Raw genomic sequence first — 17,970 nt, 5'->3', positions numbered from 1 at the left:
ATTTATGAAGGCAATCCTATACCCACTTACCTGGGAGTAAGTCCTATTGAACTACATGGAGATTACTTCTGAGTAGACTGGTCTTGGATTTTGATGTTAGTCTTTTTGCGTAAATGTATTACATTTTTAAAGTAATACATGAATATAGCATTCTGTTTTATATGATGATAATAGAAAGGTCCTTTGCTGAAAGAAACGTGTACTTCTTATCAGTACATAAATCTAAATAAGCAGTTTCTGAAAGTGCCTTTTGCAACACATAACTAAGAAAGCTTTTATATTTATGAAATGAACAGATAATGAAGAAAGTCCTCTAGAGGCATTGCTTTCAAGTGTTGTTTGTTGCCGGAAGGAATTTCCAGTCTAGGACACAAGGAAACAGCCAGATTTTCTCCTGGCAACACAACAGTGAATTCAATGGGATTATATCAACAAGGAATTCGGTAACTATATGTATTCATGCCTAAGAAAAACATCTTCCTGAGTCTACAACCATTCAGATTCTTACTTTACCTCAAAAATACTACTTTTCAAGCTCTCCATGACTATATTTATATGCCTTTAACTTAAAGGTCTCAATTATGGCTTTGCCTCAAGGCCAGAATAATAAAGGATACCCTGTGGTTCTTTTGCTTCCATAGCTATGAGCAGGGAGATTTTCCCCGAATTTCCCCTGTTCTTTTGGGGAAAGAACAAAGTGTGCTGGCTCTTTGCCCACCACAGCAAATGCACTTTCTCTTTTCTGTTGACCGAAACTCGCATGGAGTTGAAGGGAGAGGCAAGCTAGAACCAGGACTGCACTCTTTGTCACACATCTGCAGCACACCTCTGGTGTTTTATAACTAAAAAAATTGCATACTTTCTTTCTAATGTAGACTGAGCTTGCAGTCTGAATAGTCTGAGTGCAAAACTAATTTTACACAACCCCAGTTGTTATTTGGCTCAAGTGGTCAAGCCAGCTTCCCATTCCAACCACCAGCTGACAGGCAAGAAACCAAGCATGTGCCAGCTGTTCCTCAACTGGATGTGTCTAGTTTCATCTCTCCCTCCCCCAAATCCCATCCAAAGCCTAATGTCAGCTCAGATATAATGGTCAAAATGTTGAATGGAGCCTTAGATATTTAGTAATTGGGAGTAAGATGAAAGGAAATGTGGCAGAGGAATAAAATCCAGTTACCCTAAATCTTTGTACAATGAAGGTGGCTACTTATATTTACCACATTCTCTAAAATGTGTACATGTAAATCCTGCTCCAGATCAGAAGTACATTGTCTGAAATTGTCAGCTACTGATGTTCAAAAAGCTTTGAATTCCTTATTGGAAACTTCCTTTCCCAAAACATTGAAATTAAGTAAGATAGTGATGTTGCTGCATATGTTACAAAACTATGGTAAATTTCTGTATTCATGTATGAGACATCTGTTTTTAGCATGTCGACTATATAAAAAGCTAAACCTTCTTACCAAAAAGTGGACTGAATGTATTACTTGTAACTGGACTTGCCAAAAATAGGAAGTGTATATCCTTTAAAATGAACTGTATTTAAGGCATCCCCTTTGATTGATTAAAAGAAATATGATTCACACAGGATGCAACACTTTCTTATATTTCACTTGTATTGAGTAAGTCATGGCATTGCCACCTTTCCATAAGCTGTTATTTCCTGTAGACTCATTTTATAAGACAATTAAAATATTCAGGCCAAGCATAAATAGTAAGTGGGGAAAATGTATCTGGACTAGTTCATAGAACAGTTGGTGCAGCTGAAATTGTAAGGAGCCTGCATAGAATTCACCATTTCTATGTCTCCTGAGAGAGAGGGGGCGGGATTTGTCAAACTAGGGAATTCCTACACCTCGGTGTGTTTAAAGTTTCTGATAGAATGTAGCAGTAGCTGTTTACCAGAATGCTTACTTATTGGCCTAGCCATTCCCAAATTACAGTACTTAGACACTTCATTTATGAACAAATTGGGGTTGAAGTGCCTTTTTGAGTTTGCGGTTATGTAAAATTTGTAATTGCAACCGGGGATGTGGGGCTGCTTGGAAAATGTTTACTTTTTCATACAGCAAGTGAGTACTTATTAAATTTGGCCGAAGGATCAGCTGCTATTCTGTATAGAATGATAAGAAGAAAGGGCCATGGTTAAACCACTAATGATCAGAAAGTCTGTGTGGGATGAGTTCCAATATTATCTGTCTTCATGAAGCTCCTGGCAAGATGTTACAAAGTTGACTACTGGGAAGGTCTGAATTTAAGAGAGTTTTTGTTTAGGGCTTGAATTAGACAGATGTGTGGGAATAGAGCTAGGTGACCACTTTTGCATTTTTTTCCATATTAGAAGATGCTTTATAGTAAAGAGCCCATGGGCTTTACATTCATAATCTTGAAGTGACTACATGATGAGCAACAGCTCTGTTGTCTTATCCACACATTATACCAATATGCTCTGGCTTGGTCTTGAAATCACAAGAGGATTTGCAGTAATAAAGTGGCAGATGGAGAAAGGATCTAACATACACCCACACACCACACTGCTGCTTTTCTACTAAAAAATCACCCATTCCTGAAGCTGTTGTCAGGGTTCTGTCACATGTTTCATACAACGTTAAGGTAAACCCTAATGTGGTTTTTAAAGAAGGCTAAACAAATTCATAGCTATACTGACCATACATCACATAGCTATCTGCCTCTGCTATAGACACTCCAAATTCAAAAGCAGTATGGCTCTCACAACCAGATCAGGGGAGTAAAAAACATTGAAAGTGCTGTTGTCTTCGAGCCCTGCCTGTTCCCAAGAAGCATCTCATTAACCACTGTGACAGACAGAATGATTGACTTGAGATACCCACCAAGCTCGTGTATTATCCTTAGATTCTCAACCAGCAGCCAACCTTGGAGTACAGACAAATATGGCTGGGGAATGGACTGGATTAGTTTCCCTTCTGCTGTCATGTGACTCACCCATGGCTTACCCTGGCCTGCATCATCTTTCTCTGACCACAAACCTAGGTTCACATATGAAGCAACATGAGCCCAAGCCAGGGATCAGCCAAATAACAGCAAAAAGTGAGGACGATGAGAGGAAGAAAATTCTGCTTTAATCTATTCCCTTCTCTCTCTCTCTCTCCAAGCAATGCACCAAAGTGCAGCTAATCAGCACATAAGCACAAGCTATGCAAGTGAATAAGTGACAGGTTTTGAATGCCTGATTCAAAAGTTAATTTAGATGCAGATAATAGATCAATTCATGTTCCGACTAGGTGAAAAAATGGCAGGAAACAACACATCAAGGATTGAAATGGCAACCTTCTGCATGCAAAGCAGATTCTCTAACACCAAGCAATTGCTCTTCATAGTAGCAAATGCCTATAGGATTTAGGAGAGCTTAGTTAGGTCATTCTGCCCCTTCTGAGAGTGAACATCAAAATAGGGATGCTTGGGGCTTTCATTTGATGTGCATTTTATTTTATTTTAGTTAGTTAGTTAGTTAGTTATTACATTTTTATACCACCCAATAGCCGAAGCTCTCTGGGCAGTTCACATTTGAGAGTGAACTAACCTAATTTGCACACCTCCTGAACAAATGTGGAGATTAGGGTGCAGTTATACTTATAATTTCACACTTTGAATCTTATGAAATTTATTTTACCATAAATGAATTTGAAATGCATACTTTAACTTTAAATGCTTATGAAACATGTATTTTAACATAAAATGTATATTTCACCATAAAAGCCATATAAAAGGGCTTTTATTTTTGTGAACCGCCCAGAGAGCTTCGGCTATTGGGCAGTATAAAAATGTAATAAATAAATAAATAAAATGTGTGAATTTTTATACATTAAAAAACAGATTAATGTGGAAATGGGACAAAGTAGACTTATGAATGAATACATGTGAAACTGCAGAAACCAAAAATAGACTGATCCATCCCTGCCACAAAGCCACTGAAACTGGTGGCAAATTGGTAAGATGGCCTAAAGAGGATAAAGGTTGCTTTTGTTGAAGGAAGATTTGGCTATTTTAGGCTTCCTTAGAGATTTGCCACAGATTTTCAGTGGGAAAGCAGTGAGTTTTTCCCCCAGTGACCCATGGAGTGAGAGTGTGGTCTATGGAGGGAAGTTTGGAGCAGGGCATGGTGAAAATGGCCCTAGACACCTTCCACAAACACCAGTTGCCCAACCCTGCTTTAGCAGGACTGCATCAGTTCATTTTCATTCCCAATTAATATCCTATGCAAATAGTGCCATGTTGAGATATCTGTTAACATTTGGATCACCATTTGGCAATATAAATTGCAGGCATCAGGGCCCTGACCTGGATTGGGTCCACAGTACAGGGAGGCAGAGTTAAAACAATAACAGAAAGCCTACCTATAAAGTCAGGGTCCCAATTGGCATAGGAGCCTCTGCATTTACTCTTGAGTAAAAGAAGAAGTGTGTGCTTTGTGTCATAGGTTGCATCTGTTTAGCGAATTCTACTACTTGTGCTGTTGTTACGAAAGGTAATAACAGCAAAATAGCAGCTGAACATTGCTTTTAAAAATGAATACTCCAAAATGAGCTATGCACAACGGAACAAATAGAATCCAAAACTTATTGCATTTATATATGAAATGTCAAATATTTTATAATGGGACCACTTGAACATTTTCACAATGAAAAGTGATTGCAGTCTATATATATATATATATATATATATATATATATATATATATATCAGAGGTGGGGAACCTGTCCCCATCAGCATGTCCAGTCGCGTGGAATTATTGGAGTTGTAGTCTAGCAACATCTGTAGATCCAGAGGTTCCCCACCCCTGATTTATATAAAATATACTTTGCTGACATTGAAAGGCATGCTTTATGGCTTAAGGATAGTGAGTTTTTAAAATTATATTTTCACTCTTCATAGATGATATAATCTGTGTGGTTTTTTCCTGTTATGTATGTCTTTGGTTTATTCAGCTGTCTTGCAAACACACTTACAGACTAGGTTCAGATTTTCTCTTTGTTTAGCTAGTAGAATGAAACTTAAACATTCATCTTTAAAATATTCCATATGGGAAAGTTGTTATAAGGTCAGCGTGAACAATGCCAGTATAATATGAAACATTGGGAGAGGATTACCCTAAGTATGATTTAAGCAACACAGTGATATATTTTTATTTTTTTGCTTTAATAAGTTATTTAATTCATATGCCAGCAAAAGTTCTAAAAGAACTTGTTTTGACAGCAAACAATATACTGCTCATGTTATTGTCACAAAATTTTATGTCATTTTTGGGCAAAATTTGTGTGTGCTTTATGGAGTGTAGGAGGTTTTCTCATGCTGAGTTTGTTTGCAAAATGCTTTCTGTGAAAAAGCTGCTCAAAATTGCTTCTTAAATGAGACTGTTAAATTGCATGTTTGTGAGAGTTTTAATAGCTCATTGAACTAAATAATGAGAAGGCTGAATGTATTGATATGTACAGATATTATGAATTAGCAGTTAATTCAGCAGCTGATAGACTACTTTTATGGGCCTGTGAAACTGTTCTGCACACCAACACAAAATGCCTTTCATGGGAGGCACAGCTAGTCCCAAAGGATAATTAACAGGCCCAAAAGAAAATTGGAAGGGATAGGATACGCAAAAGTTATCCGGGTCCCATGGGTGCCCATTGGCATCACATTCCCTACCCCTGAATTGGCTAAAAATTAATATTTTTGAATTATTCAGATTGAAACATTGGCTATAAAATAGACAGCATTACATATTTATAACTTTAGCCAGGATTCCAAGGGCTGTAGATGCATATCCATGTGAACATTAGGAATTTTCCAGCCCACCCATGTGCAGCCCCCTACAGCCCCTCGCTCCATCTGAAAAGCTGCTCCTGATAGACAGCGGGATACAACGGCATGGGATTCAAACACTGAACAAAAAGCTGCAATTAGAAAGGAAAATCAGCAATCCCCATGAATGGCAGGACTTTCTGCTTCTGGACTGTACTCTTTGGATCCCAGCCATTACTCATTTTGCCATTTTGGTACACCATCACCAGTGTGTAAAATCAGCATATATAAATATAGTGCTGACATAACATTATGTTTTGTGAAGTTCCACTTGGGTTACCCTATGCATGTCATCCTAAGTTGGTGTGGCAAAGCATTTAATACTAGGTTTTCTTGCAATTTTGTAGTTTTCAGTTTTTGTTGCATTCCTGGTGTCTTTCAGAGAAAAGCTATGATGCATGACCATAAAGTTACAATCAATATTTGTTTCTTTTGTACTGTATGTTTTTAATGTATTGTACCCTGTCCAGAGAACCTCAATTATTGGGTGGTTAAAAGTATAATAAATAAATAAAAAAAATACCAAATTAATCTCAGAAAAGATTAGTATATATAATATAATATGTAATGATTATGTAGCTAATTGTTACCTTAGTATGACTTTGAATTTGAGGGATATTCTACTGTAACTCTTTACAATACCATGGGGAGACCACAATCTCTCTATACCAAGGCAGGATCTACACTACTGCTTTAAAATGGTTTATCACAGTAGTGACAACTGTTGGGGCCCAGGACACACCCCATAACAGTTTTCAAACAGTTTTCAAAGTGTCATATCCTGCTTGGTGTAAGTCATCCTGTTCTTTCCCTGGCTGTTTAACAGGAAACAGAGAGGACAGAAAGATACTGTTCCTGTGGAGGTGTTGATGTTGAAGACATAGGCCGTACAGCTTTAATCTTCTGGCCGCAGGGGGCAGCTGACTCCGGTTTTAGGCTCAGCATTTGTGCTTACTGTCATCAGAAAAAAGCTGGAGTTCTTAATGGGGAACAACATCCAGATGGCTTCCATTTGGAGCGGTATTTGTAGTAATGGCGGCGTGGGGTGGGGGAAAACCCAGAATGACAGCTAAGCGCTGTGACTTTGCATTTAATTTATATATTTAGTTTTACATATTTTTGTTCTGTCTCTATAAACATCATCAAGTTTTGCTTTGCTTCTTCATTTAATGAATCCTTTTTAGTGTTGAGTTGATATATTTTTGCTGGTGTTCCCAGATTTGCTTTCTAATATGGAATGGCTAAATGTGCTGCCACACTCATGAAATAACTTGTTGCTTTGTCTCCTTACATTGTGTTTGTATTGTTCACAGCATGCCATGCCGTTTTGGAGGATCACAAGCCACTCTGACCTTATGGCTCTTCATCATGCCTTGGAACTGGAGTACTTATAGTAGCACTTTGTAACCCCAGAACTTCCCTCAAGCCCATGAACAGTGTGCCTGTGTCTTGTGTCAGCACTGGGCTACAGAACTTGGTGATTTCATCATGTTGATGTACAGCTGCAACTGGTCTTAACCTTTGCCCTTCCAGTAAATGGAGGAGCATGTCTCTTTCTTCAGAAACAGCTGTTGATTCTAGTACTGTGAATCCAATGAAAACAAGCCATGATGAGAATGTTTTAACAATGTGTCCTTACCACATTCGCTACATTGAAAGGTTCATACCTGTGAAGAGACTGGGAAGTGCTTTGTGGTTTCTAGAATCTTCACACCTTCTTAAATACAGCAAACTTGATTGCACAACAAAGACTGAGCTTTTTTAAAAAAAAAAAAATCCCATGGATACATTTCTTTAAAAGGTTTACTTTGTTTTTGTTTTTAGTTTCTCAGAGCCAGGGTACTGTGTAAAGCTTTACTTATTTATGAACAGACTCTGTTTTGACATCATCACCTAAATGTGGATATGTATAATAAATTAAAGGCTATAACGAGTCTTGGCCTTCTGATAACAAAATTGATTTTGATTTTAGCACATTGCAAAGTAGTTTAAAGTATGTCTAATTTAAGCAAATAGGTACATCACTGAGACAATCGTGTACAGGAAGAATGTTTTTGTGTAAATTTGTAATGAATAGATGATGTTTTACATATTGTTTAGGCAAATACTATTGAAAGGTAGTAATGGCTTTTTGGTGAAGTATGAGGCAGTATGTGCACAAACTGTTGTGCTGTGCCTTATGAAAGTATTGTGTATAAATATGTAGATATGGAATTTTTATAGATCAATTTGTCAAGACCAAAAGCATGGATGTCAAGTGTCAATAAGGAATCACTTTTTAATCTTTCTGTTCTTTCTTCTAGATTTTTTCCCTTGACAAATCTATTATATCAAAACACCAGTTATACCTCCCCTCCTTGCGCCCTGCCCATCATGGGCTGGCTTTTCGTTTACATTTTGTACTTGAATAAATAGGTCCAAGTACAAAATATACATAACTCACATCAGATGAAAGTGGTTTACATGTTAAATTGCAACTTTTCTTGGAGAAATACATACAGATGTAAAGCTTGACCTATCACTGTTTCAATGTGCTTTGCCAAGAAAAGCAGCAATTTAAATATACATGTGTATTCTCAACTGATACAAAGCACGTGTATTAGTACGCACCTGAAAATAAAGAGCAATACTTTGCTCTTTTCATTTCATCAGGTTGGATCCAGAATTAGTTTCCTGCAGGTGGAAGGGCTCTTTCCATAAACGGAAAGCTTCTGTTACAGCAAAGGAACCTCACAGGCAAAATGGGGAAGAGATGATTTTCATTGATTTCCTCCCTTGCCTTGGAGCCCCCATGTCCCCCAAATCTGCTCTGGATTTTTGTGGGATCCTTCAGAACAGTTGGGGAGGTGGGTTTCAGGGGGAATCAGAAAGCGACAAAAATTATCTCCCCCAGCCCTTATTTTTCTGCTTGCAGGAGAGTTCTGACTAGAAACTTGGTCAGGAGGTGCTACTGCTAGTGGAAGAACACTGGATTAAACCCATTGGCCTGGTTTGCATGTTCACTGCAGCCCATTGCAGCGTATTTAAGGTACAGTTGGTTGCAGTATAGGCTGTTGGCCATTGTAAATATTCAAGCCATAGCAGCTGAGTGTTGCAGCTTTCTATACTGTCCAAACCCAGCACAGGGCGCATTGTTGCTGTGGTTAACAAACCAGTCCCAAACCAAAAGCAGTCCATGGGTTGGGGGTGGTTTGTTAATCATGACAGGAATCCATCCTTTCCAGGTTTGGATGTAACAATAAGCTGCAGTCTCTCCCCAGCACGGTTTGAATATTGACAAGGACAACAGGCACATGTTGCACAGGTACCACGGTGAGCTGCAGCTATTGTGCAATCCAGCCCATTGTCTTTAGTGCTAAATATTGAATGTGGGAGAAGGAAATAATTATTAATTATTTCCAAAAGTAGATGACTGGTCAAATAAAGCAAAACCAAATCAAAATACCCTATTTTATACAATGTATCTTGATATAATAAAATAATAAAACGAGCTGTTTATGCACTCAAACACTGAAAATGAAAGCAACCACTTTATCCTAACATACAAAAAGAGAGCTTTTTTTCTGTGGTCCAATTAATGCATATTAACTATGGATCACCTGAAACTATTATTGCTGTCTTGCTCCCACTCCCCTCAGAAAGTATTCAATTTCTTGTAAAAATAGTAAAACACTAATTCTCACACTGACATCTGCTGAGAAAAGGACAGAATTAAAAGTTTGTGATGACCAGGTCTGAAGCAAATTAATGTAACCCTGTAGTAACACAGGGAAATTTTATGTGAAAGAGTGGAACATGATGGTAAATGTAGTGTTGCATCAACTGCTGAAGCAGTCCATGGGCTTTTCTACATGAAGCATTTACCCTGCCCTTCTCATTCCCTATTCATGGTTGCTTATGGGTTCTTCAGATGATGTCGTGACCCTTCAGTTTCATCTCTGTGTCTAACCAGCACTTTTGGCAAGGTTTTTTTTTAGAGGAGGGGAAATGTGGCATTTAATAGTGAAGGTGAAAGAAAACACAATTTCCTCTTGTGTATTTGCGCTATTCTTTTATACCACATGCCACCTAGAGGTTATATAGTGGAAAAGCAGAAAAGGAAACACTCCTAATGTAGTGCTCAGATCTCAACTCTGCTACGAAACTGAAAATAGATACAGTAGATCAACAGCTGATTAACAACCTTGTGTAGAAAAGCTCCATATCTCTGAAATCTCTTCTACTTTTGGTAGCACATTGAATTTTGAAACCATAGTACATCACATTATTAAAGAAATACCCATTTCTTAAAACCTCCAAACTTTGGGAAAATGTGTGAGCATTTTGAAATAATTTTCTTTTATTTATAAACCCACAATCTGGTATGAAATTAGAAAATGGCAAATGTCTGGTGTATCCTTAATTTTAACTTTCTCACACCAGTAACCCCAGTTTTCTATTGGTCCATTGCTGGCAATGGGCACAGTAAAATAGTTATTGCCAATTTTGTTTAGACTGTTTATAACTAGCTTATACTGCATTTGAACCATACCCATCTTCTGTAAATATGAAGATCATGAACAATGTAGGCAGTTTTATTCGGGGCTTTCTTAACTATGGTTAACGCACACACACACACATCCTCTCTCTTCCCCAGAGATATTTCTTTCCTCCTGCCATAACCGTGATTAAGACATACACAAGTACCAACATGAGTATGCTTTCCGATTGAGTCAGGATTCCTAACCCTGAATAAGGTGGAAGGGTGAACTTTGCAGAGGGAAGAGCTAGGAGACAGCATGTACAATTCTGCAGCCTGATCCCAAACTTATAACCATGGTTAAGAAGAAGCCCCTTGTTACATCTACACTTGGTTTACATGTCTAAAATCTTGACCTGATCCTTAGTAACAGGCCACTTATGTCTTCAGTAAACCTCTGTTCTGCTACTTTCTCTGACATTGTTTGTTAATTAAGCCAGCTTTTAAGCCAGCTACTAGCAAAGCAACGGCAGTAGCTGTGAGGCAACACCTCATTTTGTGGAGGATGCATATTGCTGCTACAGTTTATAATTATTTTGTGGATTGTTTCAAATTGTTCGATTATAAATATGCCTCCACCCCCATCTTCAATAACTTTATGTACCAAGAGCAATCCAATTCAGGGACTTCTCACAGTCTGTAAAGTTAAGCACATACACAAGTCTTTTTCATGACAGGGGCTGTAATTAGTTGCTTTTTGTTTTTGTTTTTTTTGCTTTAAGCAAAATAGAGATGGACATTTCCCCCTTTGTTTCAATATTTTGTAGTCAATATGCTGACTAAAAAAGTTTGTCTGGGCCTTATTGTACAAAAAGTGTGTTGTGTCCACAATTGTGTACAGAAATTTTCCTCCACTCATTTTGTGTTTAAATTAATAAAATTGATTTGTGACATATTAAAGGTTTTTCTTCTGGATGTCTTGGATACATAATGTATCTATTCATGGTACACAGAGGTTTGAACTTGGTTGTAAGAAAGAAGCCCAACTTCAAAACACCCAGATCCAGTGATTGGCCTTGGGCTAGTCCAGCCATCCCCAACTTCGTGCTGTTGGCCAGAGTGGCTGCATTGGCTCCCAGTGACACACTACTAAAGTGCTTTGGGTGGGACAGCTCACAGTGCTGCATGTTATGACTGCTTGGGTAGGTTGGGCCCCATCCTAAACACTTCACATCACAGTGTTTCATAGAGTAGGCATGGTTGGACAACTGCCAAGGGCCCACGCTCCAGCAGGGGCCCACTGACTAGAGCGTCCCCTGGAGTTGCTCCTCCTCTTCACCATTGCTACCTGCTTGTTCATCTGTCTCTTACTCTGGCCCAGAGAACAATGGTCGTGAGAGGGAGGAACAGTAGATGGCCCTGCCTACTTGCTCACTGGCTCTCTGCTTGACAAGCAAGCAAGTGGGAGCAATGATGTGAAAGAAAAGGAGGAGCAACAGCAGCTGGTGATATTGACAGTGGGAAAGTAGACTCGCTGAGGGAGGTGGCATTGAAGGTGCCTTGTCCATGAGCCCCCAAATCCCAGTGCCAGAACAGGTTAGCCTATGAACCAGATAACGCACACAAATTTTCACAATATGTGTGTGTTTAAAGATCTTGTTAACATGATGTTAGGACCTCATTTTAAATAAAAAAAATTCTATGCCTGTAAAGATGTCTATCACTAATCAGTCTGTAAAGGTGTCTATCACTAATCATCTGGATTTACAAAACCATTTGCTCAGGAGGATTATCACCAGGAAGCTGGGGGCTTACAAATTCCATGTCCTTGTACACTTTAGAAAGAATACCACAAATATGCAATGGAAAGCCACAGTCTAAAAATTAAGGTGGTGTGTCTTGTTGAATAGTCTCTTTTTACCAGCATGTTTTGAGCATTACTCGTATGCTTTTAAAAAACACACACACACAAAATGACCAGAGACAATTTTAGAGCTCAAAATCATGCCAGATACTCACACAAGTTTTAAAGCTTAGTGTCTAGGCTGAGACAGATGAAAGAATGTTTAAGCTGCATTGGAAAATATCCAGACTTAAAGATTTTCCTGTACAATTCAGGTGCCTTATTCGTCTGCATCTAGAATGGAACAAAAGGTATTATGTAAAGTGATTGTCGCATTATATTCCTGTTGTATCAAATACCAAGGCTGAAAACAGTTGGGCCATTTAGATTAGGATGTTGAACTCAAAGAGGTTAAAATGAGAGGCTAATTTTGTAATGCTGAAACAGAATTTTACAGTGTAAAACAATTTAATTGTATAAATTCTGCCTTGTTTAGGTAAGTACTTGAGCTGTTGCACAGGAGAAGGGGAAAAATTCCTTCTCTAGTAAAACAAACAAACAAACAAAAAGCCTTCTGAAGTGAACTGGTTTGTCAACTATCTGAAATCTAATAAAACAGTAGTAGTTTAAGAATCATACTACCGTTGTACAAATCTACAGTACAACCACTCTTGGAATAATTCTAGTCCCTGCATCTAAAAAAAAGGAAATTGTAAAGTTGGAAAGGTGCAGGAAAAGGCAACCAAGGGTGCCATCCTATCCAGATGATGCCCATCACCCTCTGAACCTGGAGGCTGACAGGCATCCTATGCAGAGCACAGGAGCACAGAGGCAATCTTCAGCTCCAAGCACCTCTCACTCTGCATTAAAGCTAGATGGGTGATTTTGCCTGTCTAGCTGAGGCATCTAGGAGAGGGAGGGGAGGAGGCTGGGGAGGTCAGAAGATTGCTCATAAGTTGGCCTCCCAAATCTCCTCCCCTCCCCACCAGTGAACTCCCCCTTTACCTTCCCTCCAAAGTTGCCTTTCTGACCTCAGAGAGGCAGCAGCTGTGAGGGGAAGGGGTACTCCTGGCCTGAGATTCAGAGCGTTGTCTCTGACCTCGCAGAGTACCCTATCCCCCCTCCTCCCTCCAGATGCTGTCTAGGGGCCATAGGGTTGTTCTCTAAAATGATCAAGGGGCTGCAGCAACTCCCCTATGAGGAAAGGTTATAACATCTGGGACTGTTTACCTTAGAAAAAACATAAAGGGAATCATGATAGAGACATGATAGAGGTGTACAAAATTATGCACAGTGTGGAGAAAGTGAGTAAGGAGACATTTCTCTCTCATAATACGACAACCAGGCTCATCCCATGAAGCTGCTTCATGGGAGATTCAGGACAGATAAAAATGAAGTACTTCTTCATACAGTGCATAATCAAACTATGGAATTCACTACCACAAGCTTTGCACACGGATAAGTCCTTTACAGTTCTGACTGAAACCCGAAGTAGATTCACTGCCCCACTGACATTGGAGCCACCAGCCTGCACTGCCTCAACTTCACAGAAGCCAGGCCTGATGGTATCAAGTGCAGATAAAGAATTGCATGGCCCCATTCAAGCATTATTGATCTGGAACACAGTGGATTGGCCTTAGACCTGGGGGATTTCAATTCAAATCCCAGTGGGCTGTTGTGCAGCCTTAGGCACGTTTCTGCATTTCATCTTTCATTCACCATCTGTAAAATAAGGACAATGGCATCCTACCTCACACAGTTTTTGAACGGGCAAACAATACAGCTTCTACTGCATTTTTTTCTCATTTATTTATTTATTTATTTATTTTATTAAATGTATATACCGCCCCATAGCTGAAGCTCTCTGGGCGGTTTACAAAAGTTAAAACAGTGAACATTAAAAAGTATACAAATTTAAAACCATCAAAAATATAAAAACAACAGTGTAAAACAGTATCCATTTTAAGTGTTATATCGATTACGTACAAAAATACAGGTCTGCTTCAAAGTTTGTGATTGAAGTCTTGAACCCACATACAAGTGAACAAGAAGAAGAAGAAGAAGAAGCTTTATCCCATCTGTGTTTTAAACCTACCTTCCCCCTTTGCATTACATTGTTAGGATGATTTTTATTACTAGACTTGTGCATTGTGTCTTTGGAAAAATTACCTTGATCTGTGTTATCATTCAAGTTCCCATCTGAAAACATCATTAATTTAAATAAACAATAGAGACCGAAATAAAATTCCATTCGTGCTTAACTCTCCAACGTGGTTTTGAAAAGCCTTTCTTCTTCAGCTAGTCTTATGTTACATATAAGATGGTCTTTGCTTTGACCACCCCATAAAAAGACTCATAAATACTTTTCATGTGTTACTTAAACTAGCAGTACTCCCTAAGGCACAGGGCTCTGAAAAAAAGTAGATATTTCTAAGGTATTTCTAAACCAGTAGCAGAAGTAAAGCTATGTTTTAATGCAGGAAACCCATGCTCTGATACAACAACCAGATCACAATCTTTGGGGGGTGGGTTCTCTTTGTTGGCAAGAATAAAGCATATTATTTAATATGCTTTAAATAAAGCATATTTAAAAAGCAAGCAAACCAGCCACCTGAATTACATGCCTTCTTTTGTGACGCTACAAGCTGCTCTCCAAAACTCAAAATGCATCCCTTGTGTTTTACAATGCACACAACAACAAACCCGACAAAATAGGTAGACCGTGCAAAATCATGGCTTCCTGCTACATGACTAAGCCACAGCAAGCCTTGGGCTTGTGCACTTCTCCTCCCTTATCTATAAGAACATAAGAAGAGCCCTGCTGGATCAGACGAATCTAGTCCAGCTGCCCGTGGGCAGCCCACCAAAAGGACATGAGTGCAACAGAACCGCCCTGCCCTCCTGCTAATCATATATAATCATTAGGGACGTGCATTGGATTTGGATGAAGTCCAAAACCCAAGCAGAAGTGAGAACGCTTTTGGTGCTTTCCAACGTGATGGCTTTGGAGCTTTCCTCCAAAGCCATCAAAATGTAAGCAAGGCTAGAACGAGGCTTCATTCCCATTTCATGCTCGGAGATGCATCTGTCACTTCTCCAACAGTGTCTTTTGCTTTCGTTTCTCTATACTACTGATGAACAGATGGGAGGGGACAGGGAGAGTGTTCAGTTGAGTGGCTGATTGGTCCATCTTCTAATCCTAGGGCACATTTTACCAGAGGGACAAATCACTGTGTTTTGAAGGAGGATAAACATAGAACCATGAGATGGCCATTCTGCAAATGCCACCAGGCTTCACTATGAGGGGGGAAGCCTTAAACCTGGAAGGTTTGGGGGTGGGTGGGTGTTATCATATAGCAGATTGGTATAAAGAAATATGGGATGTCGCTATCAATGATAAATTAACAAGTATTAGAGTTAGAAGAGGAATAATAAAAAATAATGATTTTGAAGAGATATGGAAATTGTTTTTAGAATTCATTTTACCAAGGGCGAGAAGAAGAACACCTTCAGAGGATTCAATGCAATTTTGGAGAATAGAATAAGATCCCTGATGAGGGGGTGCACTTATCAATGTAAATCAGTAATAACAAGTAATGTGTAGTTAAGAATTGAGGATTGATGTTAATGTTATGTATGAGTATTGTTTATTAATAAAAATAAAAGAAGAAAAACATAGCCCTTGCACTAATCCTTCTGAAACTTTATGTGTGTCGCTGTCAAACAAATTGTCTCCCCTCCCCCCTTCCAAAAAAAAAAAATAGGTGAGGGAAAGGAATCACTTCTTCCCCCCAAGTTTCAGGACTCCTCTTTCATGTGAACGGATGCACCAACCCTTCTGAAGTATTGCAGATTTCTTACATACGGACATTTCTAGACTGTCATTTTCAGAAGAATGCCCCACAAGGAACATAGGGGGATAAGTGGATCCCCTTTGAGACACCCTCAAAATGCCAAGGCTGCTCCTGCACAAAAACCTCTGTGCCTGTTCATCTGAAACTTGGCAGAATCAATCCACTCAGAAGTGGTAACTATCTCAGTAAATTTTGTCCAATCAAGTCAAGAAATTAGATTTTAGATTGTAAGCCTGTGGGCAGGGACTGTCAAGAAATACTTTTGTAAGCCGCCGTGAGAGCCTTTTTTGGCTGAATGGTGGCATAAAAATCCTTAAATAAATAAATAAGAAATAAAAAGTTATTGCCGGTTCTCTTTAAACAAAATCAAAATATAAGGACACATAGCACAAAACCACCTGCTTCTGTTTTCTTTGTATTTGACATTTGGCAGGCATAATCCCCTCCCAACTATGCTTTCAAATATCATCCAATTATATATATATATATATATATATATATATATATATATATATATATATATATTCTCCACAGTAGACAATGGGAGGCAAAAAGCCCTGGATTTCCAAATCTCGGCTCAGATTCAGTACCTGGATTGAAGCAGAATCAGGTCATTTTCCAAAGCACTAAGTCAGGGGCTGAGTCAAATCTGCGTGTTGGTGCATACCACTTACAGCCATTATGACTAGTACAAACTGATAGCCTTATCTTCCATGCATTTGTCTAATCCCCTTTTAAAGCATTCCACATTGGTGGCATCACTACATCTTGTGGTGGTGAATTCCATAGTTTATCTACATGCTATGTGAAGAACTGCCCTGAATCTCCTACCATTCAGCTTCCTTGGATGACCCTTTCTAGTATTATGAGAGTGGGAGAAAAATGTCTCCCTGTCCATTTTCTCTACACCATACATAATTCCATACAACTCTTATCATCTCTCCCCTTACTCACCGTTTTTCTAGTCTAAACCATCTTAAACAATGTAACCTTTCCTCATAGGGGTGTTGCTCCATACTTTGATCACTTTAGCTTCCCTTTTCTCTTCTGTACAATATCCCTTTGGAGGTCCTGTGACCAGAACTATTCACAGCATTCCATGTGTGGTTGCACCATAGATTTGTATAAGGGCATTATGGTATAAGAATATCCAGCTCTTCATGTGCCAGAGGATGAAATTGGAAACATGCACTTTAGGATGACATGTGAAAAGGAAAACAGGGCTCTTGTATCTTTAACAGTTGTATAGAAAAGGGAATTTCAGCAGGTGTCATTTGTATGCATGCAGCACCTGGTGAAATTCCCTCTTCATCACAACATTTAAAGCTGCAGGAGCCCTGCCCCTGTTTGTATCTGGTCACTCTAGGATAGCTCCTGCAGCTTTAACTGATGTGATGAAGAGGGGATTTCACCAGGTGCTGCATGCATACAAATGGCACCTGCTGAAATTTCCTTTTCTGTGCAACTGTTAAAGATACAGGGGGCCTGTCCTCCTTTTCATATGGTCACCCTAATCCACCTACAGTTTTAAACTAACTAGGGTGACCACATGGAAAGGAGGACAGGGCTCCTGTATCTTTAACAGTTGTGTAGAAAAGGGAATTTCAGCAAGGGTCATTTGTATGCATGCAGCACTGTCCTCTTTTCCCTATGTCCTCCTTTCCCCTATGGCCAGATCTGCACTTTGTGTCAAATCATTACGATCCTGTCATGATAACACTATATCCTTCTCATGCATTTATACCTCGTGGGACACACAAAGACATTTGTTACATTATTTGGGATAATGTGGAATAAAAAGCAGGAAATAAAACTATGAAAGTGGCATATGGAATGTGGACTGTGTCCCAACAGTTATCAGTGCACTTCAATACCACTGTAAAACAGTAGTGTAGATCTACCTTATGTCTCCCATTGACTTTAAGTGGCAATGAACAAATGACTGTAACTTTTTTCTGTTGGTCAGAATTGGATGA

General features: G+C 39.0%; 1 protein-coding gene across 8 annotated transcripts in view; it reads left to right on the top strand.

Annotated features, from left to right (window-relative positions):
• EYA1 (EYA transcriptional coactivator and phosphatase 1) overlaps positions 1-10,502 on the top strand; it is a 114,338-nt gene extending 103,836 nt beyond the window's left edge. For all 8 annotated transcript variants that reach the window (XM_063130838.1, XM_063130836.1, XM_063130837.1 and 5 more), the window contains one exon: positions 7,152-10,502. In XM_063130838.1, coding sequence (XP_062986908.1) covers positions 7,152-7,232 — 81 coding nt within the window. In that variant the 3' untranslated portion in view covers positions 7,233-10,502. The remainder of the gene's footprint in view (positions 1-7,151) is intronic.
• The last annotated feature ends 7,468 nt before the right edge of the window (positions 10,503-17,970 follow it).

Source organism: Elgaria multicarinata, chromosome 7 (assembly GCF_023053635.1).
Source record: "Elgaria multicarinata webbii isolate HBS135686 ecotype San Diego chromosome 7, rElgMul1.1.pri, whole genome shotgun sequence".
Taxonomy (NCBI): Eukaryota; Metazoa; Chordata; class Lepidosauria; order Squamata; family Anguidae; genus Elgaria; species Elgaria multicarinata.
This window is presented reverse-complemented; position numbering and strand designations above follow the sequence as displayed.